The sequence below is a fragment of the Echiichthys vipera genome (assembly GCF_963691815.1).
Source record: "Echiichthys vipera genome assembly, chromosome: 4".
In the NCBI taxonomy this organism is placed as follows: Eukaryota; Metazoa; Chordata; class Actinopteri; order Perciformes; family Trachinidae; genus Echiichthys; species Echiichthys vipera.
In genome coordinates, this window is record NC_139829.1 from 15,693,122 (window position 1) to 15,707,606 (window position 14,485).

Sequence of the window (14,485 nt, forward strand, 5' to 3'; positions counted from 1 at the left end):
AAGGGAAGAGTAATGTGCTAATATCCCATATTATTCCAATTTTCAGGTTCATCAACTATATTTTTGGTTTAGACTAGAACATGTTCAAAAAATACAATTTTTTTTTATCATACCATCTGTCTGAATATACCTTTATTTGTCCTCTGTCTGAAACACTCCATTTTTAGCTCCTGTCTCTAAGTCCTCCTCAAGATCAGTCCTCAGTCTGCTCTGATTGTTCAGCATATCTGGTTCTTCCACATTTTGAAGATGTACAATTCTCTGCTGATTGAGAGTTTTTATACTTTCACAGTATTTTTATAGCACCTTGACCTGCTTTATAATATATATATATATATAAAAAATGTAAATCACTTTTTACAATATGGGAACTTTATAAGAAGTGCCAGGTTGGAAAAGGAGCTCCAAACCCATGTTCAAGGATTTGTTAACCCAATCAGATCCACTGTTCATTGATCCAATGTGTCAGTCAGAAAGGGGTGTAGGTGTGGGTTTGCAGTAGTCATTCAGCTGTCATGAGGTCATCTTCTTTAATTTTGGTAATTTAGGTTTTCAAAATGTACCCCTATGTTTATCTTCAGACGTTTTAAGGAGTATATTGTTAAAAACCTACTCATTAGGCTGTTATGCACGTATGCTCGGTTTAATTAAATTCTTGCATTGGAATTCAAATGTGCAGACTCTTCTATTCTCTCTATTGGAGTCGATGTTCTCAAAAATTTTGAGAGAATGTGCACGATTTCATTTAGAAAAGCCTTTTTAAAAAATCCAGCCACGGTTCAATCCCCTTTTGAAGAGACTCTTTTAGTTCAATTGACGGTCTACAGCAGGGACATTATTTAATGCACCTAGGTTTTGTATTGCAAGTACAATTATCTTCTGAATAGTATGAGAAGAAATTCAAGTGATGGAAATGGTGCACATTTAAAAAAATGTTTCACCCAATCCAATCCTAAGACCTCTTTAGTTCTATTCGCAGTTTGCCTCATTATGACATATTTATAGTGCAAACATGCAACATTTGCTTGTATCCTTGTTTACACAGGATTGTTAGCATCACCTATCAAAGTGTTTAGTTGTGTCACTTATACTTATGTAATCATTAATTGCTGAAGACACATGGAAACTTTTAGCAGCGATGTGGGAAGTTTGCCTTAATTTAACCTTCTTGAGCATGTTCACAGCTAGCTGGCTATTTAGAGCTGAATGCAGGTGATGAAATAGACAACAGACCAAGGTTTCAGCTCTTTCCTTACCTGTATAGAATGTCCTGCTCTTTTTTCTTTCACATTTGGAAGACATCGTACACGACTCAGAGTTGTTTCATTGCTGCTGTTCTGTCTCAGCTGCCAAATACCTTGTCACTATAAAACAATGACTTATGATAAATGGCAAACATGTCTCCCACTCAATGATGTATTGCTATTAATTGACATTAACTGTCCATGTGTGACCGTGCATAAACTTGTGTGCATCTATGGGCGTACAGACACCCACTCTGGTCCTGGTAAACATGTCAGAGCGTACAGTATTTACAAAAGGATTGAAGTGGGTTTGGGGCAGCAATGATTCAGGAGAATGGCCCCAGGGTCTTACAGGATGTTGGGGGATGTGTCATTTTTCCCTGACTCCCTTGGTGACGAGCAGAGACATAAAGAACTCCTTTTACACACAGGGAGATATACACAGACCCACATACACACACTCAGCCATTCACTCACATATATAGCCTACACACATCAGTGTTATACACCCATAAAAGTGGTTGTTTGGCACAGTAGTAAGTGGATGAGCTCAGAGGAAGTATCAGTCTCTTTTTTTCTTCTTCTCTGCTTTGGACTTAAGCTGCAGCATGCTAATGCAGACTACATCAAAAAGTCACTGGAGCCCTACATCTCGCCATTTCACTCAGCACCAAGAGCAGAACAAGAACTTGTCTGTCACTGCTCTTAATTCATTGTCTCCCTGGGGCAAAATGAGCGCTGACAGACATAAATGGCAGAAACGAATATCATAAGATCACAGTCAAGGGTGGCGCTGGGAGAAAATCGGGTGAGAAGAGTGAGAGAGCAAAGGGCGGCGAGGGACGAAGAGATGTAGAAGAGGGAGAGGGACAGAAACGAGAGGAGAAAGGGTCAAGATTGGAGGTTGAATGAATATACATGGGAGAAAGAGGGATGAAGGAATGCATGGGTATGTCCCTGTGTCCCTCATTGCTGACAGTCAGTATATTATACTGGGCTGACCACCTGCTCTGAGCCTGCAGTACACCGTCCATAAAGCTACAGCAGATGGACACAATAAAATGCACCATGACCAGCAGCTATGCATTTGTGTGTGTGTGTGTGTGTGTGTGTGTGTGTGTGTGTGTGTGTGTGTGTGTGTGTGTGTGTGTGTGTGTGTGTGTGTGTGTGTGTGTGTGTGTGTGTGTGTGTGTGTGTGTGTGTGTGTGTGTGTGTGTGTGTGTGTGTGTGTGTGTGTGTGTGTGTGTGTGTGTGTGTGTCCATTACAGCAGATTTCCCTTGTAAATGTATTAAAGTATGCCTACATTCACACACAAACACCCCAGCCCTCCTTCATTTCCCTGAGGCACTACCAGTAATATGTGATACTCTATAGGTCTGATGTCTCCGTGTCTTCTCTCCATCCCCTCCCTGCACTGTAAGCCTATCAGCCAGTTAGCCAGCAAGGAATGTGGCTGTCAACTCATATAACATGCTACACTCTCAGATGTTCTTCCTCTGACCTCACTGCTCTTTCCATAGCTGTCTCTCTACCTCAATATACTGTATTAGTATTTTGGGGTCATAGATCTTCCTCCATTTGTTTCCATAGTCTTGGCCATCATTTCTATCAGTACAAATTGTGCGTTGTAGTCAGCAAGTGAACAGAATCGAGGAACATGGCATCTTTGCTACTACTACTAAGTCTGAAAGGACAAGACACAGCAGTCAGATAATGCAAGTTTTTAACAAATCCCTCGCACAGCTTTGTTTTTTCAACTATGACTTACCGCTCTTACCTCATTGTGCACACACAGTTTTCCTGTGCAATGAGGGATCACAGTTAAGATAATTTGGCTAAACCTTTGGCTTCTTTACAACCCAGCCAAACACCCTAACAGACTTTTTTGTCCGATATTCCACAGTTGATTTTTTTGTATATTGTAATACACTGAAATTATCTATCAAAGCCACCTCACCCTTTTTGTGATGTTAAATCTTTTTGAGCAGTGTTGCAGCCCAGGTATAGCCGAGGTTATTGCTGCCTGGTTTGTGTGATTGTAAGAAGAAAAAAGAGTTTGGGTATTAGGGTCTGTAATATGAGCATCCCAGAAGATGGTATTGCCATTACTTGCCAGTCCCTCTGACTAAAGAAAAAATGTTTTCCATCTGAAGGTTTCAAGGAAAAGAGAATTGCTGAGAAGGTGGTCTGATGAGGAATTTAATTTTACAGTGAAGATGATTGTTGAGTGGAAGTATGGATGCAGCTATCTGTTCTTCATCCTTCTCCCTCCATAACACTCATTTGCCATCAGTAATAACAAGGTGAATACATTTCTAGATGGAAGGCAAAGTCTTTTTCTGACTGCTGTTGAGAAAGAGCATGATCAATCCCAACAGCCTTTCTCTCTTCTTTCCCTCTGCCTCTCTCTGTCTTTCAATTCTTTCTTTCTGTTCTCATCTTTCTTTCATCTTGTGTCACCAAACCAATCATCTGCAATTAGACAACTGCACCAACTAAATCGAGAAGTGTTTGCGATGTGCGTTTGTGTAGTAAGTGTTGAAAGGTCCTGAATAGGCCTTTACATGTGTACTTTAGCCGGGGTTCAGTCAGAGTTCATCTCCTCTTGGCTAAACATATTTTCCCTCCGGACCAAAATCAACAAATGATCTTTCACTTGAGGAACATGCACACATACACACACATGCACACATCCGCATAAGCATACACACTCAAGAGGATATCACAGTTTTGCCTTTTAAGGTCCCAGTGCATTTCTAGTTTACTGTGATTTGATTTATCAGGCAACGGAACATTGCCTGAGGATATTGAATTGAAAATATATCAGATGTATGAATTTCAACAGTGAGAGGTGAAATAATGTAAATAGATCTGATTTGGGGTCGTGCGACGGACTGGGCCGAGTGAGAAAATCAGGAAAGAGAAGCGGTGGGAGCGAGAAAATACAGAGGGAACAGAGGGGAAAAAGAGGTAGAGACAAACAATGATGATTTTTTTATACTCAGGTAGAAGAGGTTTTGACTTTGTAATACATGCAGCTGTCAGCAGTGTCAGTGCTTCAGACCTGACAGTTCCTGTCAGTGAGTCTCTGAAGCTTTTGTTTCAGTCATTTGTTTTTACATAAAAAGCTCACTATCTTTATCGTATTTTTTCAATGTGAACACATCAATTGTCCATCCTTGAAGTTGTCATTACAGTTCTGTAATGACAATCTACCTCTCTCAGTGTGTGCTGTGCCTAGGGTTTAGCCTTGATAAGTGCATATTGGCTTGTCTGGCGTTGCTAAGATTTCATACTCTCTTGCCCTTTATGTCTAAACAACATAGGAGACAGAAGACAAGCATTTAAGAGTGATCATTTTCTAGTGTATCTTTTTCCCATACTAGAGTAGAAAAACATTTCATACAGGGCTGTTATAAATCTCTGATATGATTTGTTAGGAGCTGTTCTTTAACTCTCCTGGGTTGCATCTTTGAGCGGCGGTATTTAGACCAGCGACCTGCTACAGCAGCACATTGTAAAGTTCCTCTTTCTATCTCACTTATTCAACTGGTTAGATGACTCGGATTGCTCTCTGCCTCTACCTGCCACTGAGCTCTTGCTCACCCTCTTTTCTCAGTCTTTCTCCTTCACTCAGGTTAGCTATCTCTCCATGTCCTTCTTGCTTTCTGTCTGCAGCCACCGGTGCACAGAGAGGTGGCTGATGGGAGTTCATTGGATACAGTGTGTGCGTGCGCGCAGAGCCTGTGCGTGTAAGTGTAGTTTTGCATGTGTGTTTGTCTCTCTGTGAGTGTGTGTGAGTGCACAGCGATGTCACTGGGCTGTGTAATTGAAATGGAAATGAGCCAATCAGCGACTGCAGTGGTGTGCCACCTTACCCGGCATTCACTCCCGAACTCACTCTCTCCATTTGTAACTCTGTGTTTGCGTGTGCGAGTGTCTCTATGTATCGCTGTGAGTGTGCGTGTTTGTGCTGACAATTCTTGGCCCTTCAGTTTCAGCCCTGAGGGCCTTAGGAGGTGGTGTGAAAATGTAATCAGCTGGTAATAAAGATTATCTCCCTCTCTCTCACTCACTCGCTCACTGACTAACACTCACATACACAGACATGAACTCACCCTCTGTGTCCAGCTGATTTCGCTGGCTTTGTGTTGTGACCTACAGCTCGCTGGGACAGCTGTGGCATAACAAAGACACGTAATTATCACCATTTGACGATTAGCCGACCATCCAACATTGCTCCTTAATTACCTATTTTACTGCTAGGGGGCCTCGGCAGCCACTCTCAGCTGCTACTCTTTACTCACAACACTCACAAATGGAAAAGATTGCCGCTCATGATGTTACCATCAGTGTGTCAAAATACAGAAGGATTGTGGTGGTTGGGTGGAGTGACGCATGTGTGTGGTATTGGTGGAGGAGCGAGGACAACTCAGCGTCAACTCCATCTGGCTAATTTCTTATGTGAGCAGCTTTTATCTCTCTGCTGAGGAACACTGATATAAATAAACATGTAAACCATAACTGTATGGATTCTGGAGTGTCCCACCAAATTGATTCAACTTTTTAGTGTTTAATTATAACATTTAATAGTTAAATAAATAAATAACTTAAAATAAATAAATATCTATTAAATTGATCCATTAAGTAATTAATAAATTGCATATTGATACACTAGATTAGCATGTTTTCAATTTATTCATGTGTCTGCCTTTCATATGCCATCGCAAAATGAATTTTCCTCTGGCTTTAACGTTGAATCCTTACATTTAATAATAATGATTAATAACAGTTACAGAGTAACAGGTGCAGGACTCATTGTGTCAAAGCTCAATAGCAAACAACAAACATGTAATAATTATTTCACATTTAAAGGCAGTATAAGGGTTGATCAACATATAACTAACCCTTTTCAAATGGACGAATGTTTTATTTGCTTAGCATTAAACACTGAGCAAATTACTAATTATTCTGGAAGCACACTCCCGACACTATATAGCTGACACAAACAGCTTTAATTTACATTTTCTTTTGTGCCCACTGGATTAGTTATTTTGCAATTACTCTCTTCTATTGACCCCATCTTTTCCCCCGCTAATATTTCACTCTGGTATTCTCACAGAGCACAGCCTTGATTTACATTCCATTGGTGAAACCTCTTGCTGCTCCTGTGTCCTATACAAGGGCTGATGTATATTTGAATAACACATGTCCATTTCATGGTGAAAAACGGTTTACCCTTTCTGATGAGGCGGGGACTGTTTATAGAACAGAGACAGACGATTAAAGCTGCCATCGCTATATACAAGACACCAGCGGCATCTAAAACTCCCACATTAGTCCCTTGATAACAGGGTTTTTATAAGGACAATGAACACAGCTTTCTGCAAAATGCAAGACTTTCTCTTGGATTCATCTTGGTGATAATACAGCACTGACTAGACTTTGGCTGCAAACAAAGTTATGTCACACACATACAGTTTCAGTAGAATCTCCTTTAATGATAAATACATGGTTGAATTACTCCTGCAAATACTTGGATCCACTGGGAGCCTGGAAATACTATCTGCATTATTTAGTCTTGCTACCTCTTTTTTTGTATTCCCTCACCTTTTTTTGGAACCAGGTTTTTTCTCTCTTCCACGCCGTCTGTTTCTCACCCTCACTCTCTTTCTCACTCTGTGCCATTAGCAGCTTCTGGCTGTCTCACTGCTGTTCCTTTGCCAATGTGCCAGGGAGCTCACTGAACTGATAACACAAACCTAATGTGTGTATGTGTATGTGCGTGCGTGTATGCATGCATGTGGGGGTGTGTGCTGGTTGCGTGTTTGTTGCATATATGTGGGTGTGTGAATGAGTTTGTTACATGTTACAAATGCCTGTCCTGTCCCTTTTATGTGCTCACTCACCCAAACATCCTCTGCTTCATTTGCAGTCAGGGCCACAAGCCACTATTCTGACTGCTGAGGCAGAGAGAGAAGGGCAGCTGAAACACACACACACACACACACACACACACACACACACACACACACACACACTATTCTTTTATTTTTTTTTCTCTCTCTTTCTCTCTCTCACACACGCACAGTACACATACACACATGCAGTGGGCGAGTGAATTGGGAGGATGTGACCATTAAGTCAGTGACATTTTAAAGCAGTGAGGGAGATGGCTCTTCGTGGACCTCCACAGACATGTTTTAAATGAGATGTTACAGATGAGCTATTCCATGCCTTGGTTGTAAACACCCTCACATTGGTATTTACCCTGCATGGGTAAACACAGAAAAGAAACATTTCATGCTAGCTCATGCTCACATACACACACACAAGCACATAAATAAATACAGAGAGCAGAACCAGCAGATACACATGATCACATTAATGAGAAATGGCTTTGGTTCGATTTGTCGCTTGATTGTTACATTAATCATTCCAAATAATAACATGAATTTTGTGCACAGTAGAGGCACTGGAAGCAGAATTTGCTCAAATTGCTATTTGATCCTCAAACAAGTGGTCTGGTTTGCATTATGATTTTAATTCTGTATACTTTTGTTTCTAGAACTGCAGATAGACGTAAACACAGCCAAGCAAGATACATGTTTTCAACATATACATGTATACAGTGATTAGATCTTAGAAAATCCATTCTTTGCAATCCGAACTCAAACATCACATTCAGATAATGAGCAGTAGCTGTTGTTTTGAATAGAAAGGGCCATTAAGTGGGTGCAAAGAGATTGACAGAGAAAAGGAGGGTAAATAAGACTAAAGACATTTTATACCATTGTGCAGCACAGTATTTTCATCAGCATCTAAAAATGCCACTGGTAATTTTATAGATTTATTTGCATTTTTTCTTTCCATTTATTAGGGACTATGGATGCAAATTAACAGCTTTGCTATAATCCGGCATGTTTGCAGGGATGTTTAAATGTCGATGTTCATTTATGTGCACTGTCCCTATCCAAAAATAAAGCATTTATTATTATTATTATGCTTATTATTATTACCAACTACAAGAATTGTCTCACTTGCTGATTTTGTGATTTCTATACAAAATCTTTACAACATAGTGCTGCTTTTGTACATGAGAGCAACAGAAAAGTCCAGTCAAGACAATTTTAAGTATAGAGCCCACTATCAAAAATCTAGAATTTCCATCAAGAGGCTTTACAATCTGTACAATATGTAACACCCCCTATAACAGGGGGAAATATGGAAGACACCATCCCTCTTCCACGACAAACAGCCATGCAATATAATACACTAACATAGTGTAATTACAGTATGGACAATCAGGATTACAAAATTAAAGATAGATTGTTAACAAATGTTGCCCAAAAAGATGGGACCTGAGACAACCTCCTCCACCATGGAGATGTGGAAATAGGGCAGACTACACAAACACACAGGACTGTGGGGTGAGAGAAAGAGGTCACTCGTTCTGAGGGTGTACTGCTTCAGTATGTTAATCCTGAGGCTCCAGAGTCTTCAGGATAAAATTATTTTAGCCTGTTATACGCTCTGCCCCTTGTGCATCCTTGTGCTTTAAGCACCCTTCTTATAGACAGCAGTGGCAGTTTTCAATTAAAAGTTTTGTCAAAACTCTTGTCAGGTTGTGCTCTTACATCACTAAAGAGTGTGTTGCAATTATAAACTAACACCACCTGTCTTCTGGGTGAAATGAGTCGGTGACACCAGCTGTGTGTGTGTGTGTATATTTGAGCAACTTTGTGGTGCACATCGAGTGCTTTGAGCGTGTGTGCTAGTTTGAGGGCATCCCTAGCAAGTTTACAGGTGTTCAGTGTTTTCTTTGTAAGACCCCCTGTGACCCCAAGGTTAGGGTCATACCATCCAAGACCCCGCCAGAAACTTGCAACACAGGAATAACTCTCTAATTTTGGTAGCTTTGGAAAATTGCTCAGGTGAGAGACCTATTTTGTGGGCAGCAGTGAGGAAATTGTGTGTGTGTGTGTGTGTGTGTGTGTGTGTGTGTGTGTGTGTGTGTGTGTGTGTGTGTGTGTGTGTGTGTGTGTGTGTGTGTGTGTGTGTGTGTGTGTGTGTGTGTGTGTGTGTGTGTGTGTGTGTGTGTGTGTGTGTGTGTGTGTGGGGATGCAAGCTTGCGACAGTATGTGGCCTTTTGATGAATCTGCCTGTACGTATTGAAGCCCTCTGACCCTGTGTGGCCTGTTCTAGATCATTGCAGTTGTAAAGATGCCTCACCGCACAGCCCTCGGAGACAGCCAGGCTCTGTATTTTTCCCATCATGACATTTACTGTCTGGGCCATCCTATATCTCCGTGATCCTTTTGGTTGTCTGCCTGTATGTTGTTGAAAAAAACCCTCAAGAAAATGTGCCTTTTTTTCCCTCATGAGACCTAAAACTTTTTTCTTGCAAGCACATTTACTCAGACTTGGATAGTTGAGTGTGCTATCATTGGAAAGGCAGATGTGTGTATTTGTGCAACTAGATATCTGTTGCAATAATACATTTATAGGTAAAACGCCCACCCACAGAATTATTGAAGCCATAACATGACAAAACTAGTGCTCGTAAATGTCCACAGCATTGAAAGAGTGCAGAGAGATCCAACCTGCATTATCTGCATATGTGCAATTCCAACAGTGTTTTTTCCTGTGATAATTGTGCAACATTGATACATCAAGATGATAAGATCTATCAAAATAACAATATATTTCATGTAATACCAAAAAGTTAACCATTTCCTCTCTCTCCTTCTCTTCTCTTCTTTTCTCCAACTAGGTTCCATCGTGGAGACTACCACATCGACGTGTGCATAAACGACTACCTGGATGTCTACTGTCCTCACTATGAAGACACGGTGCCTGAAGAGCGGACAGAGCGCTACGTCCTCTACATGGTTAACTACGACGGCTACAGCACATGCGACCACACCGCCAAGGGCTTCAAACGCTGGGAGTGTAACAGGCCGCACTCCCCGAATGGACCGCTCAAGTTCTCAGAGAAGTTCCAGCTCTTCACTCCCTTCTCCTTAGGCTTCGAGTTCAGACCGGGCAGAGAATACTACTACATCTGTGAGTCACCACCATGACTGTTTTGTACATACATACATACATACATACATACATACATGTTACAGTAAGGGGAGGTGAGGTGCCTCCTCATCCCCTGTAGATACAACAAAGTGCAGCAACACTAGTAACAACATGGAGCTGCAGTGATACTGATATTTATGGCTGGGTGTATCGACTGAAATAACCAGTACCAAGTAGTATTGAAACAGCATGCATGCAGCCAATCACCGGAAGCATTCTTCATCTTGCGTGTGATCGGTCCACTACTGCAGCAGCTACAGCCCATACAGTCTTGGGTGCAGTGACAGAGTTGGCAGTTCATCATGCCCAGATGCCACTAAAACGTTTGAAAGCACCAAATAAGTAATGTATTGTTATTGCAAATGTAAGGGTAATGGTATCATCATCTTCAAAGTGATACCGAGCCCCACTGATAATGTTAACTTCAATATTATTTTCTTATCTTTAAGAATACTATATACTTAAAAAAAATAATAACTCCACATGCATTCATAGAAAAATATCAGGCCAATTCACCAAACTTAACATGAATTGCGAACCTAAATGGCCTTTTTGTGACCCAATGTTTCTTCTTTTAATACACCATAGAAAGAGAGATAGAGACACACACTATTTCTAACCTATGTTTTTACAACTTCACCACAGAGCTTTGAGTGTGGCATTACAGTGATCCTCGTAGAAGCTTTCATACTGTGCTTTCAGCCAAGCTTTTCATGCTGCTCTCATCGCTCGTGGATAACTCTTCCCTAAAATGGCCATGGAATTCACAGGGGAGATAAATTGAGACAGTTTGAAAGTTATACCTCACTTCCCCTGCTACACAATGCTGTATCCCTCAAAAAGGGGTGCCCTCCTCGCTGCATTATGTTATACTCTTATTCAGCTTACGTTAGATGTTAACTTGTCTGCTTCTTGACATAGAAACTTAGCCTAAAGGAATTCATCTGAAGTTGAAGCCCCTGGGAAATTAGGTTTTATCAAAGCAAGGGGATAGAGTGAAATTGAGTTGAGTTTGTCCTCCCAACTCAGACTATATGGAGGAGTTACTGTCAATGGGCGCAGTCACCGCCACTCGCTCAAAACACATTTGTCACAGGGATATGCTGGTATGTTCTCATATTAGTGGAATTAGTGCATTATCATGCAGTATAATACATTGTTGCTTCAGCTGCTGAAGGAAAAGTTTAAATGGAGAAAAACTGTATAAATTCCTTCTCAGCAAGGGGGTGTCAGTTTAGACAGTTAACACTCTCTGCTACAGTAAATGCTGCTAGTTATGCTATACTTTTATCCGAGTATCTGTAAAATTTGGCCTGTGGTGTTAATGCAGCTCTAGGTGGCTGTCAAACTCCTGTGTCTTTGTGTTTTCTTTTTCTATCAGAGACAGCGTTGAAAGATTCGGGAGCGTAGCTCAGCCGAGCTCTACACACTGAGATCTGTTTTCCAAATTGGCACCTTTTTATGAAGCAGTTAACCTGACAGCCAGCCAAGGCTTGTGTCCCTTATTCATTTCATGAGTTCCGCTCTCTCCCTGCTCCGTAAAAGTTAAAGACTTTAGTGAAAAAAAAAAGGCGTGCCTCCCTAATGTTTACCGTTGTTTCCGTGGTGAATAGGTGTTTTCTCTCTTAAGCCTGTCCATAAAACAAATAGCCTGAGATCCTTTCCAGAGGCCTTTCAACAACCAGGTGTTTGGCAATTTGTCTGTTAAAAAGTAACCAGATTTTCCTTTGCTTTTATAGTCAATTTGCAATGACAGTCATACTAAATGAGACGAGGGAAAAATGGAAGTCTCCTAAGTTAGGAGCGTAGATGGGGGTTAGCGAAGGGTTATGCAATTCATCCACTCCCCCCAAGTCTCAATTTCTTACATATATTTTTTTCCATTTCTGTTGAAAGATGCTTGTCCTAGGGGCTGGATTAAATTACACTGCGACCGACAGGGCTTCCATGGAACACATCCATTCTGACTGTAGCACGCCATATTGGTTTAGTGGCCCGCGGCTTCATTGGCCATTGAATGATTCTAGCACATAGCTTCTCTGGCTACTGTGGCGGATATTAAAGTCATCTACCATGAAGTCATCTGACATGTGATTCCAACTGCCATTGTGTCTGGCCTCAAAGTTCATAAGTAGCAGAGAAGACATTAGTACACCTGCCAATTTATCGCCAACATCTGTTTCTTTTGCTGCCATGATCTTCATCACCAGGAGAGAATCTTCTTCATACCCTAGCATTAGAAGCATACAAATCATTTCTGGTTGCATTGGGTTACATCATTTTTATTCTCTTTAATCTTAAGAATTCAGTGATGAATGCAACTTTCTAACTGGGAGTAAACACGCTTCAAAATCACTCACAACCGGGAATTTTTCAAAGGAGTATAACCTAATTACTGTGCTCTTTTCAGGAATTGCATTTTGGCTTAACATACTATCATTATAAATATTCAGGAGTGAAGATGGCAAGAAACTAAATTACAAACACTGGTTCAAACTTGATTATCTTTAATCTTTTATCCCCTCATCTTTTTAAAAGAGCAAAACGGAATGCCACAGTACACCAGGAGCAAGTCTGTTTGTCATCGACTTCACCAACTTTTGGTCATTTACATGTTATTTCCCAAGTGTACTGTATGCTTACATACAGTTTGTTAACACCAGTAAAGGGTCCAGCTGCTGGTCAATTGTGTTTTGTTGGTATTCCTGCACTCTTGCAATAACTCTGTTAGGGATGCAACAGTGAGGAAATGTTCCGACTGATTAATAAACTAGTGTTACTGTTTTAAACTGGATACTTTTACAAGAAAAATATTTGCCAATGACTCTCAATATCTGTGGAGTGTTTACTTTGATCTTTGGACTCTCTGGTCAAGCTTACCTTTGGAGCCAGCTGCAGCAGCATCGCATGCTGGTTGTGGCGACACCTGCACTAATCATGGCCACACTAGACAAATGTTGCCTCCAGATGGGAAGGTTTAAAGATTAAACAGGTAATACCAACTACCTCGGCAAGCCTAAATTCCATTCCATTGTGAAAATATTCCTTATGTGATCCTCTCTCTTTGCTTACTAAGTTCTTTTGACTGATGTGTTAACAAAACTTTTAGTAGCATTGCTTACATAATTGCGTAAAATAACAGAGCAACATGTCATCCGACTTGAGGCAGTTTTCAGTGTTACGGACGGAGCTTAAATATATTCAGATTGACCGAAGACAGAAAACAATGTCTGTGCCAAGGAAAACTAAGCCTGAAAGGATTGCATACACGTTACTTCTGTAGTAAAGATAGTGTTGGGCAGGTGAGTTGTACTTTCAACAACCTTCAGTCAGTCTGTATGTTTTTAGGGACACTAATCAGTATTGAGATTTGTCAGTTTTCACATGATTGTGACCACAGGCGGCTGTGATCAGTCAACATTATGTCTCCTACTTGAAATTGTCCTGTCATCACTTGAACTAAGCCCTGCACTTGCACATGTGCAGTGCAGTGAGGCTTGTAGAAGAGAAGATATAACTTGTGAATTAATTGAAATGAGAATATTTTAGTTTTAATACTCTTAAGGGCCTACAAAGCGGGTCAAATGTCCTTTATGGCCTTAAATATTTATCTTATCATCTCCTACAGTGCATAGAAATGTTAAGTACCCAAGGCAAAGTCAAAATGATGAATCCCAAACAGCAATCCGTGACTTTCATTTTTAAATATTTAGTTATTATTTATTAATTATTTTTATTGAAAGAATATCTCAAATTCTAATATCAACCAGTGTGGATATTACACCACAAACAGTGCCTACAACTAGCTTCAACATAGCAAAGACATTTCTACTGTATAAGGAGAAGGATAACTGCAGTTCAGCAGTGGTAAGACTTGTAGCCTGTTTAGCTGTTAGCATAGCTAGAAAATCGTATGCATCATAACCCACTGAAGCTGTCTTTACTGCACATCTGCACTAAACAGCAATGTCAGTGTGTCCAGAGGCAGAGGCCACTATCCATGAGCACTTGAGGCAGATGTTGGCAATAGCTAACCTGCAAATGGGCTCATGCACATGAAACATAACAGTACATCATTTAGGGTTTTTTTCGTTTTTGTTTTTTTGTTTTATAGCACTGCTTTACTTGTACATTCTTGAAGATAGAATATTTA

The 14,485-nt window shown here is 40.6% G+C and overlaps 1 protein-coding gene across 2 annotated transcripts in view; it reads left to right on the plus strand.

Annotated features, from left to right (window-relative positions):
* The window catches only part of efna5b (ephrin-A5b), a 93,622-nt gene that overhangs the window by 63,829 nt on the left and 15,308 nt on the right, over positions 1–14,485 (plus strand). For both annotated transcript variants that reach the window (XM_083912899.1, XM_083912900.1), the window contains exon 2: positions 10,019–10,311. In XM_083912899.1, coding sequence (XP_083769025.1) covers positions 10,019–10,311 — 293 coding nt within the window. The remainder of the gene's footprint in view (positions 1–10,018; positions 10,312–14,485) is intronic.